Source organism: Chelonoidis abingdonii, chromosome 4, assembly GCF_003597395.2.
Source record: "Chelonoidis abingdonii isolate Lonesome George chromosome 4, CheloAbing_2.0, whole genome shotgun sequence".
Taxonomy (NCBI): domain Eukaryota; kingdom Metazoa; phylum Chordata; order Testudines; family Testudinidae; genus Chelonoidis; species Chelonoidis abingdonii.
In genome coordinates this window covers 7527356-7545480 of record NC_133772.1, presented here as the reverse complement: position 1 = coordinate 7545480, position 18125 = coordinate 7527356, and the positions used below count along the sequence as shown (strand labels likewise).

The window sequence follows — 18125 nt, the reverse complement described above, 5'->3', positions numbered from 1 at the left end:
GCAGGGCCTGGGACCCATCCTGGGATATAGAGGATGGGGGGACAGTCCCAGGCAGGGACTGGGGGGGCATAGGGGCTGGCCATGGTGGAGGATGGGGGGACAGTCTCACACCAGCCGGGGCGGGGGGGCAATGGGGCTAGCCATTGTGGGGGATGGGGGCACAGTCCCACGCAGGGCTGGGGGCACAGTGGGACTGGCCATTGTGGAGGAGAGGGGCACAGTCCCACACAGGGCTAGGGGGCAGTGGCGCTGGCCATTGTGGAGGACAGGAGGACAGTCCCATGCCGGGCTGTGGGGGGGCAGTGGGGCTGGCCATTGTGGAGGACAGGAGGACAGTCCCATGCAGGGCTGGGGGGGCAGTGGGGCTGGCCATTGTGGAGGACAGGGGCACAGTCCCACGCAGGGCTGCAGGGGGCAGTGGGGCTGGCCATGGTGGAGGATGGGGGATAGTCAAACACAAGGCTGGGTGGCAGTGGGGCTGGTCATGGTGGGGGATGAGGGCACAGTCCAGCGCAGGGCTGGGAGGATAGTGAGACCAGCTGTGGTAGAGGATGGGGGGACAGTCCCATGCAGGGCTGCGGGGTTGGAGGGGCAGTGGGTCAGCCGTGGTGAGAGCCTGGTTAGTTTTAGTAGCATCCTTAGACCCACAAGTGGCTGAACACCCTCAGTAGCCCCCTGTGGGTGTCCAGGGTGTAACCCTGCCCAGCCCCCTCCATCAGGAGTGCCCCCAGAGATGACCCCAGGCCTCAGCACCTGTTCCCACCTGCACCCCTCCCCAGACTGTCCCTTGGGGATCCGGCTTAGAGCTCTCCAGCCAGCAATGTCCTGCCAGCCCATCTCACTGGGCCCCCACCAGCTCCCAACCAGCCCATGGAGCCCAGCCACAGACGCTCCCCCCAGCTCAGGGGCAGCTGGAGTGGGGCCCAGCTGCTTTCACCCACAAGAAGTCACAGGGAGCCCCAGGAATCACATGGAGGGCTGAGATCCCACAAGGCCTTTGACTCAGAGGCAAAGGCCCTAGGCACTGTCATGGCAACAGGAGCTGGTGTCCAGCCACTCAACTCTCCCAGCCCCACGCGTCCTGGAGCAGGAACTCGAGCTGGGGGATCATCTCCTCCCAGCCCTGAGTTCTCACATATCAGTTATCGAGATCAGGGTCCCATTGTGCCAGACATTGCACAGACCCTCACCGAGATCAGGGCCCCATTGCAGGCCTGCCGACAGAAATTCTGGGCTCCAGGGCAGACCGGTCAATGGCCCCCTAGAAAGGGATGGCCCAGCGTGGCATTGCCACGTGGGCACGGAGCTGGACCACATGGAGCGGCTGGTGTGCACACACACAAGCCATGCCCGCGTGGATGCCGTCCGCCTGACATTTGAGCAGTGCTGCACCTGCACTGGCTGCTGCCCAGTGAGCTGCTGCCAGCTGCCCTGCTGGGCGCACTCCTGGCATGGCCAGGGCTTTCGCATGCCCACCTGGCAGCCTTCACCACTGGCAGTACCACCCCACATGTGCCTAGGAGCCCGCCCAGGAGATTGCCCCCTTGTCCCCCAACCCTTTGGCAGTCCTGCCCCATTGTGCCAGCTGCTGTTCAGATGCAAACTGAGATCATGAGTATACTGTGCCAGGCGCTGCCCAGAGCGAAAGGCCTGGTTACCTAAGCTCTCTGTTGACATGACATCAGCTGGCAGGTGCCCTGCTAGCTTCCTGCACCCGCCGGGAAGGTCGAATGGAACAGAGAGGCCTGAGACCCAGTGGCGTTGCTCCCCCAGCAGGCCCCTTGCCTGAGAAGCCCTGAGAGCTGGGGCTAACCCAGAGAGGCCTCTGCCCTGCCCAAAAGGGGTCGCTGCCATGGGAGACAGATGCTCTGCTCCATATCCCGGCTGGGGCTGCTGTCTGAGCCTGCCAGAAGAGGGGCTTGGGGCTGAGGGCGAACAGGGCATGCACTAGGCAGAAGCCACCAAGCCGTTTCCGGAGGCTGCACCCAGGCCAGGGGATGAGGAAGGACTGAGCTCTGACACAGAGGACGGAGAAGCAGAGGGAGCCGGGATACATCCAGCTGAGCCAGAGGTCTTGGGGCAGTTGCTTCTGCCCACAGTCGCATCTGCCCTGAGCTTGGCATTGCCTGGCCAATGATGGAGGCCTCTCCACTGATCCATTCCATGCTGCCATGCGTGGAAAGGGCCCTGCTGTGTTACTGCAGGACTTCCCGGCCCACCGTGTCTCCCTGATGGGGCAACACCTCTGCCCTGGAGGTCAGGAGACAGCTGGACGCACTGCCAAGACAAGGGAAGAACCAAAGGCAGGAGGGCGTGTCTTGGAGGTGCATAAAGAGTGAAGTTGTGGGGCTTGTCAGCATCACGGGTGCTCCAAGAGAGACAGATCACAGCCTGGGGGTGGGGGGGCGGTGCAGTGAGCCAACCCTGTCCCCTGGGAGCAGATTTCTGAGACAATTTGGCTCCAGGCTGCAGTGGCCAAAGCCCGAGTGAGACCCGACAGCCAGAGATGGAGGCTAGAGAGATTCAGGGCAAACCTAAGGGAGAGGTTTGAACAGTGAAGAGGATTCTCCCTGGGGACAACTCGCCCAAGCGGTGGCAGATGCTCCATCACTCAGAGTCTTTCAGGGCAGGCTGGAGTCTCTCTCCAGAGGCTGCACTCTGGCTCCGTCGGGGCAGGAGGCAGGAGCCCCTGGGCAGGGCCGGTGCCTGGTGTGACACAGGAGCACAGACAGAGGGCACAATGGGCTGCCTGCTCTTGGAGTCTACGAAGCTCTGCTGGGACTAAAGGCAGCTCCATGGCAGAGACCCCCGCTCAGCTCCCACCTGAGTCCCCCACATTCTCCAGGCGGTTGGAAGCAGGCATCAGTGCCAGCTGTGTGTGTAAGGGGCACTATGGGAGGTGGAGGAAGCACATTTGTGCCCCAGGGCTCAGCACTGGCCAGTCCCCCCCAGGCTCTGGGGTCCCAGCGCCCCTGCCCACTACAGACAGGGAAGGGCCATGTGCCAGGATCTGGGTGATTGCCCCACTCCAGTCCCAGACCCATTGTACATCATCCCATTGCAGTGGGGAGGGTCCTTGGCTCTGAAGAGCTGCCCCCCAGGGAGTGCTGGCAGGGGAGGGAATCCCAACACTGGCACTCAGGGAGTGGCACCAGCCCGTTGGCTACTGCCCCATTCCCTGTGGCCAGGAACCCAGCGCTGTGGCCTGCAGTCAAACAGCCCCAGGCTTATCAGGACGGCCCAGGTGTGCGGTCCCAGCGTGGCCGTTACTATGTGAAATCCCCTTGTGAAACCTGCTCAGCATGGTGGGGAGATGCTTATCTGCAGGGACGCCCTGAGCCAGTGCGGCCGGAGAGCAGGGCAGTGATGGGGTGAGGGGCTGACAGCAGCACTTCTCAGTCCCGACCCGCAGCCCCTGCTTGCCCAGCACTGGTTCCCCTCTGCCTCAGCTCTGCTGTTGCCCCTCTCTCCTGACCCACAGCACATGCTAGCCCAGCATTCCAGTCAGAGTCTTTCTAAAGTGGGTCCCCGAGTGGCTGGGAGCCCAGTTCTCTGCTACCATCAGCAGGGGGGCGAATCCAGGACCCCCTATGGTCTATGGGGAGTTGGGAGCACTTTGTAGACAGCTCGTTTATAAACTCTGCCAATGGCCCCTAGCTGGCGATATGGGACAGCTTGTAGGTCGGAGCCCAGGCTGAGTGTAGGGATGTCACAAGCTGTGAGGTGCGGGTGGGGGGGGGGGACGGGGACACAAGGGTGCTGGGAGCTGATAGTGACTCTTTCCCCATCACCCAGCTTCCTGTTCCAGACCAACATAAAGGGCTGGGATGGCTGGAGCTGTCGGAGCTCACTGAGGACCCACAGCCATCACAGAGGTGGCGGGGGGTCTTTGGTTGACCCCAAGGGATATGGGGGGTAATGGGGACCTGCTCCAGAGTGGGGTCACTCAGTCGGGGCCTGGTTCTTACAGTAGCCAGTGCTGGTTGCCTTGGGGAGGTGCCTGCCATTATTCACCTCTCTGTGGCAGGGGCAGATCCCTGCCTGACCCCAGAGGCTGTTCAGCTCCTGCCCTGGAGCCTGAGATCATGAGACCTCACTGTTGGCCCCCGAACCTGCAGTAATGCCCAGAAAGGCCTGGCACTGCTCAGCACTCTCAGCCCCTTGTATCTTGTGGCAGGGAGTTCCACAGGCTAACAGCATATGCTAGAATTTTCCTGGCAGCTTCTGTCCATAGCCAATGTGTGCATGTACCCCTTGTCCTTGTGAGTGAGAGCCCCTCTGCTCCCATATAGAGGCAAGACCCCAGGTTTCCTTCGTCCCCCTTGGTTGGCCCAGCCCTACCTTAGTTGGGAAAGGCTGCCTTGATTGTGGGGTGGTCATCAACCCAGGGGAGCTTGGTGGTAGCTTATGGCTCAGTGACTGCGGGGTCCCTAGATGGGGGGTCAGTCTGAGCTAAGTGGAGGGAGGAGGTGGACTCTAGGCAGGGAGGTCAGTCTGGGCTCAGTGATTGGGGGGCCCCGGTGGAGGGGTCAATCTGTCTCTGTCTCACAGCCCCCCCCGCCGATCTGTCCGAGATGAAGCTGATTCTGGTCCTGGCACTTGCCCTCCTGGGGGCCATCTCTGCTCACCAGCTCCGTAAGTCCTGGGGCCCAAGTCACTATGGCTACAGCCCCTCCCCCACCCTGTGGGGAGCCTGACCTACAGCCACTGCCCCCAGTGGGAACCTTGCCCCTACGCCCAGCAGACACTACACGGACCCCATGGGCTTGGGTCAGACCCCAGCAAGCACAGTACAGGGCTCCGTTACCCCAGACCTGTGCTCTCACTAGCCCCCACCCCACCACTCTGTTCTGGCCACCTGGGGCCCCTGCGCCCAATAACCTTCCACCTCTCTGCAGCCCTGACACCAGGGTCCCCTGGCCCTCAATGACCCTCTGAGCCTCTCCGTCCCAGACACCAGGGTCCCCTTACCCGCCAGTGACACCCTGACCCTCTATCCCGGACACCTGTGTCCCTGGCCGCTAAATCTGCTCTCACCTCCAAGGATTGTTTGGGCTCTGGGCTGCGTCTTGCAGCTGGAAGGGCCAATTGGTGTCTCTCGCACCCACCCTCAGATGAGGGCGCCCCGGAGCAGGAGGTACCAGCCGAACCGGGCGAGGAGGAGCCTGGGGAGCCAGAGCCACCGTGCCCCACGGAAAGCGAGAGCTTCAGAATGATAGTGCCTGGCCAGGAGGGCCACACCTGTCGCTATGTGTTTGTGAACACCTGCCAGACATTTTGGACAGCCCAGGTGAGTAGGTCAGGGGCACAGGTGGTGAGGAGGACTCACAGACAGGTCAGGAAGTGGGGTGAGAAGCCCATGGGGCTGGTGAATGGCCCATGGGGGCAGTGGATGGGGCATGAGGTGGTGGAGGGGTGGCATAGGTGCAATGGGGGGCCCATGGATGCAGTCGAGGAGGTGTGGAGGTGGTGGAGGAGGCATGAGGGTAGTGAAGGGGGCATGGGGTGTTGAAGGGGTGGCATAAGGGTGATGGGGGGAGCCATGTAGGCAGTGGAGGAGGCATGGGGACAGTGGAGGGGTTGAAGGGGTGACATGGGGGGCATAGGGGCAGTGGATGGTGCATGGGGGGGTGGTAGGTGGATGTGACTCTGTGCCTGGGCCCTTACTGCTCCATGTCCTCCTCACTCTCTCCCCACAGAAACTGTGTGCCCACTGCTACCACGGCCGCCTGGCCTCCATCCACAACTATGCAACCAACCGGCGTCTGAACTCCATGGCACATGCCCGCACCAACCGGGGCGAGGTGTGGATTGGGGGATACACCTCCCGCTGGGTAAGGAGAGTGTCTGGCCCTGCTGCTCCTGTTCCCCCACTGCCTGGGCCTGGCCCAGAACCCCCATTCCCCCCCAACTCCCTCATCAGGGCCCTGCCAGCTCTGAGGCTGGCCTCCCCTCCAGTGCAGCGTGGACAGGGGGATCCATTCCCCACTGCGGCTCAGTGTGTCCCCAGCTGGGACCCTACTCAGAGCTGTCCCAGACCACCCCGTTTGCACCATGGGAGGTGGGCCTGGGTAGCTCAGGTGTGGGTCCCAGCTGACCCCCAGATGGCTGGCAGTCTCCCTGGGGCCCATTGACCTTGGTTACCCATGAGGTGCCAGGGCTGGTGCCAGGGCAGAGACTGGTGCCAGCAAGTCCCAGGTACTTCCCAGCAAATCCAGAGCCCCTCACTGTGGCCCCGGGCTGGCTCCAATGCAGGAGCAGCTTCTGCCCCAGCCCAACCGATGGCCCCATCCCCTTGGGGGCTGAAGGGGAGGGGATTTCCTGGGGCACCCTGCAGATGGGACAGCACTGATCCAACCCCAGCCATTTCCCCCAGTTCTGGCGTGTGTACCCCCGCTGGGTCGACCACAGTTCCTGGAACTACTCCAACTGGGCCAGAGGGAACCCCTGGCAGTTTTGGAGATCGTGTGTCGCCATGTGTACTGTAGGTGAGGAGCCCCCTGGGGCAGGACAGGGCGGAGATAGGGATCTATTCACTGTTTGTGGGAACAAGAGCCCCTGGGCAAGGGAACCGCGGATCTGTGGGACAGGGGTCCGAGGATAAGTGGGGCTGTGGGGTGTGGGGCAGGAGATGAGGGTAGGTGGGGTCATGGGTTGTAGGGGAGGTGGGGCTTTAGGGTGTGGGGCAGGGAATCCAAGAGTAGGTGGGGCCATGGGACAGGGGATCTGAGGGTAGGTGGGGCCGGGGGTTTGGTACAGGGGATCTGGAGTTAGTGGTACTATGGAGATCTGGGGCAAGGGATCTGGGGTTTGCTGTGGGCTGGGTGGCAGGTGCCAGCTGGGAGGGCACAAACCCCTCTCTCTCTCCCAGGTGGTCAATGGAGAAGCGTCAGCTGCGGGACTCACCTGCCCTTTATTTGCGAGTACTGAGGATGCTGCTCTCTACATGGGGTCCCGCTGTCCCCACTGCTCTCCTGGCCTGGGACCCCCACTCTGCCCTGCTGGAAGTGCCCCTGCTCCCTGGACTCGGCTGTGCTCCCAGCCTTGCCCCAGTTCCCCGGAGGGGCAGCTCCCACCCCTCGCTCATTGCCTGTGACTCCCTGCAATAAAACAGTGCTAGACTCATCATCCTTGGGTATTGCTCCTTCCTGCCCCGGGGCATTGAGGACTTTCGCTGGGGCTGGCCCCGGGCAGGGGGAGGGCAAGAGGTGGCCTGCGAGGAAAGGGGCTGGGGGTTACCCCCACCCAGAGATGGAGTCAGGAGGGGGAGTTACCGCTGTACCGGGCATTAGGGAGCCCACTAGTGGGAACTGCGTCCAGTTCAGGGGTACCCCCGCCCCCGGGACATTCCCAGCAAGCAAAGGGCTCAGAAACGCCCAGGCTGCAACCCTGCCATAGGCCGCGCAGTCAGGAAGTGCCAGCCATTTCGTTCAGCCAAGAGCAGCTTTTGGGGGGACTTGCACCTGGTGCGTGCGCCCCGTCACGGGGAGGAGATTTCTCACAGCAGAGGCTCTTCAGTCTGGCAGGCGCTGGGCACGGGCGTGCACCAAATTCAGACCAGGAACAGGGGACATGTTTTTAACATGGAGAGTATCTAACTCCTGAATCCTCTTCCCCTGGGATGGTGGGTTCTCCAGTGCCTGGGGGCACCAAATTAAAACTGGACTCCTGTCTCAGACAATAAGCCATGCTGGAGCCCCTGGGGGGAGCACTGGGGGAGGTTCAGGCAGTCAGACAAGATGGGGACTAGCCAGGCAGAGCAGGCCAGGGGCCTCTGGTGACCTCTGGAGAAGGCTAAGTGCAGAACTGGGTTAGTTCCTCGTTAGTATTTATGTGATTTCAGGAAGGAAGGCACCAGGGCGACCCATTCCCTCACTTTTACAAAGAAGCACAGAAATAAAATCTCTGCAGTAAAAGAGAAGGAAATGGGGGGATTGACATAAACCCTGCCGATAAGGGGAACTATAATACACTTCCCGCCCCCACTCCCCCTGCCGTGCACGCTGGGCACAGGGAGAGGGGAAGGCTGGATTTATACTGATCGGGCTATACAAAAACCTAGAAAATCAAGTATCTGTAAAAATAACCCAACATGACCCACCACCCTGCCGCTGGAGAGGAGCGAGTGCCTGGCTGGAACTGATGGTGACAATGCTGGGCTGGAGGGACACAGCTGCGGATTGGCTGGGGCTCAGGCTGCACTCCTAATTCTCTTTCCTCATTCCCTTTTCGGGGGGAGCAGCCCCTGAAGATCCCTGCTGGAGGTGGTCAGATGGAGGACTCCACCTCAGCCTTGGTCAGGGTCAGGGAGAGTGAGTCAACATATTGCTTTTCCTGCTCCCTCTCCCGGCGCTGGCACTCCTGCAGCACCACCAGTGGACTGACGAAGGCCAGGAGGATGACGATGATGAGGCCAATGTTCACCTGGATGGGAAAATCAGGTTCTGAACAACACAGAAAGTGGGGGTCAACAAAGTTCCCCCAGGTCCGGTATGGGGCATCCCCTGTCTCTCACTGCAGGGTGTCAATAAAGTTCCCCAGGCCCCATATGGGCACCCCATCTCTCACTGCAGGATGGCAATAAAGTTCTCTAGGCCCCAGACGGGGCACGCCTTGTATCTCACTGTGGGGTGTCGATAAAGTTCCTCAGGCTCTGGATGGGGCACTCCTTGTCTCTCACTGTCGGTTGTCGTTAAAGTTCCCCCTCACCCCAGATGGGGTACTCCCTGTCTCTCACTGAGGGGTGTCGATAAAGTTCCCCCCCAACCCTATAAGAGGGACCCCCCATCTCTCACTGCAGGGTGTTGATGAAGCTCCCCAGGCCCCAGATGGGACAGGACACTCACATAGAAGGGGTCGTCGCTGAGCGGTCCCTTGATGAGTGCGAAGCAGGGGTACTGGAGGAGTGACACCACGGCTGACAGGCCCATTACCAGCCCATATAGCTTCCCGAAATGTTCTAGTGGGAACCTGTGGAGAGCCAACCCAGCGGGCGGGGAAGTGTTACAGATGGGGGGGAGGGCACTGCTGTGAGACAGGCCAGAGGCGTACCCTACCCCACTGTCCATTGCAGGGCATCTTTGTGCCCTGCCAACCCTCCCCTCCATTTCCTCCAGCCCAGCTCTGCACCCCTGCCCCAGTGGCAGCCCCCTCCCCCCTCCGTGTCTAGGATCTTCCCTCCCCCAGCCCGTGCCCCCGGGTGACTCACGCGATGGCCAGGAAGGCGGCGTTGCCCCCGTACAGGAAGGAGCGGCTCAGCACCTGCAGGATGAAGGTGGCGTACTGCACGGGTAGCACTGGCACAGAGGCGCACACCGAGAAGGCTACGCACTGCAGCACCGTCACAGCCAGCGACAGGACGCAGGAGCGCAGGTCCGCCAGGGAGTCCGAGCCACCTGACAGACAGGAGAAACGCTGGCAAGAGGCAAGGGAGAGGCATGGGGCACTGCTGCAGGGAAGCTCGCAGCACCAGGGTCCCAGACAGGCACTGCTGTGGGGAAGCTCACAGCCCCAGGGTCCCGGATGGACACCAGGAGGAGCAGCAGCGGGCAGAGCTGGGTCCAGCAGCTGGTGGCAGACAGGGTGATTACCTTTGGCACTGCCATCCTTGCTCCTCCCGCGCTTGTGCCGGTCTAAGATGAGCCCATTCCAGGGGGCGCACAGGACCCCACAGAGCTGGGTGAAGGCGAAGGCATTGGTGTAGGTGCTTACTGGGGCAGAGACAGGGAGCAAGGCATAATGCTTGAGACTTCACCCCACACGTCCTGTTCACTTCCTGATCCACTGGACGAGAGGGTGGCCTGTATTGGCCAGGAACTCCTGGGTCCCGCACCCAGCCCTGGGTGACCTTGGCCAAGCTACTGCCCCTCCCCCTGCCTCAGTTTCCCATGGGTGACAATAGTATCAACCTCGTCAGGTCATTTGAGATGCTGGGCAGGAAGGGCCAAGGGTTTGTACTTATTCCAGCTTCCCTCCCCTCCTCTGGCGCCTGCCCCATTCCCCGCTTCAGTTCTCCTCACTCCATCCACACCAATAAGTACCTTCCATTCATTAGAAAGCAGGGGGCAGAACTGCCCAGCTCAGAGACACCGCTGCCTACTCCAGCTCCATCCCATCCCCTCCCTAACCTTACCTACAAAATCTCTTCATCCCTGCCTGCTCCATTCCCTCCGTCCTTCCCTCCATCATCTCTCTCCATCCCCACCTGCTCCATTCCCTCCGTCCTTCCCTCCATCATCTCTCTCCATCCCCGCCTGCTCCATTCCCCTGTTCTTCCCTCCACCACCTTTCTCCATCCCCACTTGCTCCATTCCCCTGTTCCCTTCATCATCTCTCTCCATCCTCACTTGCTCCATTCCCCTGTTCTTCCCTCCATCATCTCTCTCCATCTCCGCCTGCTCCATTCCCTCTGACCTTCCCTTGATCATCTCTCTCCACCCCCGCCTGCTTCCTTCCTTCCATCCTTCCCTCGATCATCTCTCTCCATCCCCACCTGCTCCATTCCCCTGTTCTTCCCTCCATCATCTTTCTCCATCCTGGCTGCTTCCTTCCCTCAATCATCTCTCTCCATCCCCTCCTGCTCCATTCCCTCCATCCTTCTCGAGACCATCTCTCTTCCCCTCTGCCTGCCCTATTGTTCCGTTCTCCCTCTTCCCCCGTACCCCCAGCTGTGGCAGGCTGGGTGCCCCGTACCTAGCACGGTGTCGCGGGCAGCCAGGTGCTCCAGCACGGGGTTGAGGGTGCCGATGAAGAGGTAGTGCCGCAGCTGCATCACCGATAGCCACATGAGGTGCCAGAAGAAGAGCTTGGAGAAGACACAGGCCCGGAAAGACATGCCAGGGGGCTCTCCATGGCCTGGCCTGGCCCCTGACTCTCCTGGGGATGGACACAGCGCACTCAGGATTAGCCCTAGGTCTGGAGGGGGTGGGGTGGGAGAGGGGTGTAGTTTCAGAGTGGAGGCCTGTGCCCAGGTGATCCAGAGAGACAGGGTTAAATGTGGGCTGCTGGGAGCTGGAGTCTCTCCTGGACTGGGCCAAGAGCGGGGTCGGAGGGCTGGGACTGCCCAAGCTGGCCCCTGCGTTAACTTTCCGTTCTCTCCAGATGTCGCAGTGCAGGCTAGTCCCTGCAGAGGCTGGGGGGGCTGCCCTGCTCCCCTTGGGGGCACAGGGTTCTCCTTGCACCCATCGCAGGTGGAGTCATCGAAGGGAGCTCGTAGCCTGCAGCAGGGGTGCTAGAGGTGCTGAGGTTTGTGCCCCAGAGGCAGTGGGGCTGAGTGGCTTACCCCAGTGACAGAGTGGGAGCCTAAAAGGGGGGGGTCCTCCAGGGACTCTCCCAGAGCACCAGACCTGTGGATCTGTGAGGGGCTCACTGGAGGCCATGGGGCACTTTGGGGGTGGAGCGGCATTTGGGAGGGGCTCACCGGAAGTCAAGGGGCGATTCAAGGGTGGGGGAGAATTTAAGGGGCTCACTGGAGGCCTGAGTGCTGCAGGGGTAGAGGGGAATTTGGGGGGCTTGCTGGGTGGGGCCCCAGGAGGCAGAGGAGGAATTCGGTGAGGGGACTTGGCCAGCCCTACCTTTGCCCATGGGGGCTTTGCTGGCATCGGTGCCTCCCGGGCCTGGCTCCAAGCACAGGTCGCTGGGCTCGTGGGTTCCATCACCCAGGCCTGGCCGCTGCTCCTCGTGGGTAGGGTAAGAGCACCCCTGCCTCCGGCACCCCAGCCTGTGGACACAGCAAGCCAATCACCGCCCGCCACAGCCCAGGGCAGGGCCAAAGACAGCACCCACCCAGGCCCACCACTAGGACCAGCAACCCCCATGCAAGAGCCCAGGGCCGGTACAAGGATGTTTCGCGCCCAAGGCGAAACTTCCACCTTGCGGCCTCCCCCCACACCGCGACCCTCCCTGAGGTGCTCCTCACTCCCCACCCTCCGCCCTGAGGCACCCTCTCACCCCAGCTCACCCCTGCTCCTTGCACGAGCATGAGCACCCCGAGCACGCCATCGCTGCTTCACTTCTCCCGCCTCCCAGGCTTGCGGCGCCAATCAGCTTAGGGGCAGGGGTCAGCTGGGGCAGGGAACGGTTCCCCTGCATGCCGCGCCCCGCCCTTACTAGCTGCAGGCGGCCCTCCCCGCGCTTCCCTGCCCCAGCTCCCTCCACCTAAATACCAACAGCGACTGGGGTGACCGAAGATCCGGCCGCCGCGGTCGCTGCTGAAGAAAATGGCGCCCCGCAAATCCTAGTTCCCTAGGCGACCATCTAGGTCGCCTAAATGGTTGCACCGGCCCTGCAAGAGCCGAGGCTTCCCAGCACCCACCGGTGCACCCCTGCAGCACAGGAGCAGCCCCAAGCCAGCATGGCCTGGGGCCAGGGGAGAATCACTCCCAGGGGTCCAGCACTGCCCGGTGCTGCCATGGGGCTGAGCCCCATTTACCCAGCACAGCCTGTTCCCTGAGAGAGGGCAGCAAGGGTGCATTGGGGTTACAAGACAAACTGCGATGGCAGCATCCATGGGAAGCAGATGGGGGGCAGAGAGCCCAAACAGGGGATGGAGAGATCCACAAGAAGCAGATGTGGGGACAAGGAGGAGCATGGGACATAGATGGGGGATGGACACGGCAAAGACACCTATTGGAGGCAGATGAGGGGTGATGGGGCCCATGGGGAGCAGAGGCCCCCACAGGAGGCAGATTGGGGATGGAGGGACTCATGGGGGGCAGGGGGCCCATGGGAGACAGAGGGGCCCATGGGAGGCAGATGGGGGGGTGGAGGATGGGGGAGGAGGGTGACTCACCCGTATGTGTATCCTGGGGGCAACGGGTAGGGGATGTGCCATCTAGGCATCAGAAAGAAGGTGCGGGTCAGGTGCCAGGCACTGCAGGCTGAGAGGAAGAGGAACGTGGCTCGCAGTGTCAGGCCTTGCTCATACAGCAGCTGGGAGTGAAGGATGTTGTCAGTGGGTGCATACGGGGCCAACCTGGATTCAGTGACCTGTATTGTTCTTAGGGTGGCTTCCAGAGGCTGCAGCCAGGATCGGGGCCCCCAGTGTGCCAGGCCCTGCACAGACCCCCACCGAGACCCGGGCCCCCATTGTGCCAGGCCCTGCACAGACCCCCACCGAGACCCAGACCCCCGTTGTGCCAGGCCCTGCACAGACCCCCACTGAGATCAGGCCTGACGCAGACACATAGTAAGGGACATCCCGTGCCTTGAAAAACTCACAGTCTAAACAGAAAAGTGGAAACTGAGGTACAGGGAGGGGAACTGATTCAACCTGCCCCTGCCCCTAGTGTGTCAGTGACAAGGCCAGGAATAGCACCCACATGGCCTGATTTCCAAACCCGTGGTTTAACCACACCCACACTTCATCCTGCCCTCGTGCCAACAGCCCAGCAACGGACTGCCCCCCGAGTGGCTCAGGCTCCCTTCATACGTCTCAGCACAGGGCTGGAAGATCATCACGGGATTATTTCTCTCAGCGAGCCCTCGCTGCAGAGACACAACCTCAGGTTGGTTGTTCCCATGCAGCACATAAACCCCTGGCAGCAACAATGCCTGGAGGAGAGGATTGAGGAGAGGAACAACTCACAGTCAACCCAAGGGAAAGAACATGGAAGCAGTAGGAATCTCCACAGCTAGGATCTATGCAGTACCCAGCCCCACGGGGCCCTGATCTCAGCTGGAGCAGAGCTTGTCTGTTGCGTGTTTATGCAGCCTCGGCACAATGGGCCTGATCTCAGCTGGGCCGGGCCTGTCGCTACAGTGTGGTTGCACGCCTGCACAACAGGGCCCTGACTCAGCTGGGCAGGGCCTGTCCTTACCGTGTGTCTCGCAGTACCCCAGTGCAAAGGGCCCTGATCTCAGCTGGGGCTGGGTGCTGGCTGAGCTCAACCTGCACAAGTGAGGCCAGTCTGGGGGGATTGGAACGCATGCGAATCCAGAGGCTGCAGGAAGGTAGAAGAACCTGAACTTTGCACGTCACAAGGTTTAGGAGGGCTGTATCTTAAGGAAATCCTTGCTTAATGGACCCTAAACCTGCACCTTTAACCCTGCCCTCAGCCCCATGGAGCAGAGCTGGGGTTTCCAGGAAGTGGTTTGCCCCCCTTCCCACCCTCCTATTGCGTGTCCTCCAGCCACCTCCTCTCTCCAGATCCGGGCTAAGGCCCAGGGCTCACCTTGACCACAAGGAAGACAGCAGAGGACAGTCGAAGGTCCATGTGAGAGGTGATGATGTCGAACGGTGCTTTCCAAACAGTTCCCCACCTGGAGGAACGATACCCCCGACATACCCAATCATCATAGAACCATGGACTATCAGGGTTGGAAGGGACTCAGGAGGTATCTAGTCCAACCCCTGCTCAAAGCAGGACCAACCCAACTAAATCATCCCAGCCAGGGCTTTGTCAAGCCTGACTTAAAACCTCTAAGGAAGGAGATTCCACCACCTCCCAGGTAACCACCTCTTCATCTGCACCATTGAGAACAGTCCAATCCATCCGCGTTTGGAACCCCCTTTCAGGCGGTTGAAAGCAGCTATCAAATCCCTCCTCATTCTTCTCTTCTGCAGACTAAAGAATCTCAGTTCCCTCAGCCTCTCCTCATAAATCATGTGCTCCAGCCCCCTAATCATTTTTGTTGCCCTCTGCTGGACTCTTTCCAATTTTTCCACATCCTTCTTGTAGTGTGGGGCCCAAAAGTGGACACAGTACTCCACATGAGGCCTTACCACTGTCAAATAGAGCGGAATGATCACATCCCTCGATCTGCTGGCAAGGCTCCTACTTATACAGCCCAAAATGCCGTTAGCATTCTTGGCAACAAAGGCACACTGTCGACTCATATCATCAACACCGCCCAGGGCGCCCCAATCCCAGGCCACAGGGAGCATGGGATGGGGACTGATTGAGCACTAGGGAGTCTGGGACCCACAGGGAGCTGGATTGGGGAGGGTGGCACCATGTGGCCTGGGTTGCCTGGGGAGCTGAGATGCAAGCTCCTGGGGGACCCTGCGGGGTCAGGTTTGTCCCAGGAGGCTGGGATGTAGGACTGGCACTATGAGATATGGTGTCCCTGCAGATTTGGGCTGAGGGGGGCACAGTGGGATTGAAGATCCCCCAGGGAGCCAGGCTGGAGGTGCTATGGGGACTGAGGTCTCTAGGGAGCCGGGCTAAAGGAGAGCCTGTTCTCTCCCTCCATTACTCAACTGGCAGCAGTTCTGACAGGGCAGCTGGAGCTGGGGCATCTGCTCCCGTGAGGATGCCCTCACCCCCAGCTCTCTGCTTTTCTGCAGGGGGCTCTGATTCTATACACTATCTATAAGTGGGGTTTTATTCGGATTCGTGCTAACACAAAAAAGAACAAAACAATCATTGGTGGCCTCTGCTGACACTGATTTTGTCCCTATTTCTGAAGCTTTCACACTTCAAGTTTAATTAATTGTTTTCAGACTTTCAGTTGCTGGAGACAGGGGTGTGAATTGGTGGCACTAATTGCCGGTTTCCGGCTGCTAATGGTAGCACTGCACGGTGGAGGTCACTTTTGAGAAGGAACGCTAAGTTAGAAAGAGATATCACTGTAAGCAAGCTACCCAAATGTACAAAACTATTTCTCTGCTAGTACGGTTTCAAAATCATCTTCCAAAGATGCTGGACCAGCTTGCTCCAAAAATGATAATCACAGTGAAGCTATGGCTATGAACTTGTTCCCTCAGGAGAGGTCAAAAGAAAAGACAAGCGTTCCTGAAATCCAGGACAAATGTCATGATGAAAGAGAAGACCCACTTTTCCTACCACCTGTCCGAACAGAAGGCGGAGAGACGAGTCGTGATAAGGCGAATAAAGTGACCATTAAGATAGACGAAGATCTGGATAAATGGCCTTTGATAATGGAGGAGTTTTGCTCGCAGTGTATGGAGGAAGGTCGGTACTATTTTTGAACTGCATCCTGGAGGGAAGTTTTAAGGCTTGTTGTGACAATTAAGCTTCCACTGAAAGTGGTTTAACTTTTAGAGGAAGGAGGGACATTATTGGCTCTCCTGAAAATGGAAAGTATCGCGGTATTCTTGAAGCTTTCGCCCAAATATGATCCATGTCTACGTGAGTGAGTTAAACGCTATGGAAACATCCTACTTGTTGAAAACAATCTGCAATGAGTTCATTGAACCAATGGGATGTAAGGTTTTGAAATTCATTGTAAGTGAAGTCAAAGAAGCCAAATACAAATCTTTGATCACAGGTTCAACTCCTGCTATCACTCACGTTGAACAGTTATCTGTCATTGTCCAATACAGCTTACACGGTGCCAGATATGAGCATCTTGTTGGGTTTATACCCGTCAAAAGCCACATGGCAGTCACTCTTCCAGCCCGTGGAGTCTTTGTTGGACACAAACAACACTGCTATTGAAAACTGCAGAGGTCAAGCCAAAGATAATGCAAGTTACAGGTCTGAAAAGTATGAAGGTCTTCANGCATAGCAGAGACTCAAATACTAATCTCCCACAACCTGGGTAAGCATCCCACAGCTGGGCTATTGGCTATTCTGGGGTCAGTGTCTCTAGTTTTGAACAGAAATTCCATCCTGCACCTGAGAACCCTTTCGGAAGAAAGTCTTGTTGAAACTGATCCTTTCATGCAAAAAGACTGTGTTCGTGTATTGGCATTTTTTGAGGTGCATTGGGGGGGAGGACCCACCAGCTCTCCATATGCATACATTATCTTTCTCCCTATTCTCTCTTTAGCCTTAGTTCAATCCTTGAGGAGGTGACTTAGGGATCTGGGGCAAAATCAGTACTTGATCCTGCTAGTGAAGGCAGGGGGCTGGACTCGATGATCTTTCGAGGTCCCTTCCAGTTCTATGAGATAGGTACATCTCAAATTATTATTGGTGGCAGGGATAGCTCAGTGGTTTGAGCATTGGCCTGCTAAATCCAGGGTTGTGACTTCAGTCCTTGAGGGGGCCACTTAGGGATCTGGGGCAAAAATTGGTTCTGCTAGTGAAGGCAGGGGGCTGGACTCAATGACCTTTCAAGGTCCCTTCCAGTTCTAGGAGATTGGTATATCTCCAATTATTACCTTTTTTTTTTTTTTTCACTTTTTACTTATTTGTCTCCTCTACACTATCCCCCGTATTAAAGATTACTAAAACAAATACAACCTGGAGAAGTATTATGATGAATTGGGATTTTTCTGCAACATGTTTATGAATCATATGTGTGCCCCAGTTTCCACTATGTTTTTCTTGGCTAGCCAGTGTGGGAGGGGAAAAGGACTATGGCCTGGTCTATACTAAAAAGTTAGGTCAACCCAGCTATGTCGCTCAGGGGTATGAAAAATCTAACTCCCTAAGTGATGTAGTTAAGCCCACCTAATTCCAGGTGTAGACAGCACTAGGTTGATGGAAGAATTCTTCCATTGGCAGAGCAACCACCTCTTGGGGAGATGGAGGATCTATGCCGATGGGAGAACCCCTCCTGTCAGTGTAGATAGTGCTGAAGTGCTACAGTGGTGCACTGCTGCTCCGCTCTAGTGTTTTAAATATAGACAAGCCTTAAATTTGCTCTAAGAGCAGGCTAAGAGACATAGCCATTGTATGTATGAGAGAGAGAGAGACGTAGCTCACTGAGCCAAAATGGGTCATTAAAAGGACTGGTCAAGGCCAACCTTATACTGATGGAAAATCTGAGGAGACAATGGAAAACCCAATCAGCAGGATACTGAAACCTAGCAACCAATCACCCAGAGAGAGATAGAGGCAGGGAAAGCTAAGAACAAAAGCTGAGCAGAAACTTAAGAGAAAAGGACTAGCAAGGTGATGGATAAAGTGTTGGCTTCTGGAGGAAGGGAGAGCCAGGCTCTCTCCCTGGAAACTGACTAAGGAGGTGAGGCTGAGGGAGACAGAGCCTGCTAACCTAAGGACTATAAGATTCTGTGTGCCAGGCAGGGGTGAAAGTAAGCCGGTCAGGTCCGATACGGCGTACCAGCAAGAGCCAGCACACCGTGCTGGACCGCACCAGCTTCCGTGGCGGGGATTTAAAGGGTGTCATAAATAGATAGCTAAGGGTTAATGTTTCTTTTACCTGCAAAGGGAACCAAACACCTGACCAGAGGACCAATCAGGAAACCGGATTTT

General features: G+C 58.4%; 2 protein-coding genes across 2 annotated transcripts in view; one reads left to right on the top strand and one right to left on the bottom strand.

The window, feature by feature from the left end:
* The first annotated feature begins 4449 nt into the window (after window positions 1-4449).
* LOC116827985 (proteoglycan 3-like) lies at window positions 4450-7008 on the top strand. Its single transcript, XM_032785923.2, has 5 exons — window positions 4450-4635; window positions 5115-5290; window positions 5700-5834; window positions 6377-6488; window positions 6872-7008. Exons 1-5 carry the CDS (start codon window positions 4575-4577, stop codon window positions 6928-6930), a joined length of 543 nt encoding a protein of 180 aa, XP_032641814.1. The 5' UTR covers window positions 4450-4574; the 3' UTR covers window positions 6931-7008.
* Window positions 7009-7811: 803 nt separating this feature from the next.
* Window positions 7812-18125, bottom strand: part of SLC43A3 (solute carrier family 43 member 3) — a 24435-nt gene continuing 14121 nt past the window's right edge. Inside the window, 9 exon segments of the mRNA XM_075064642.1 lie at window positions 7812-8424; window positions 8847-8970; window positions 9209-9395; window positions 9591-9710; window positions 10693-10875; window positions 11574-11719; window positions 12791-12930; window positions 14172-14200; window positions 14203-14259. Of these exon segments, the coding sequence (XP_074920743.1) occupies window positions 8269-8424; window positions 8847-8970; window positions 9209-9395; window positions 9591-9710; window positions 10693-10875; window positions 11574-11719; window positions 12791-12930; window positions 14172-14200; window positions 14203-14259 (1142 nt within the window). The 3' untranslated portion in view covers window positions 7812-8268.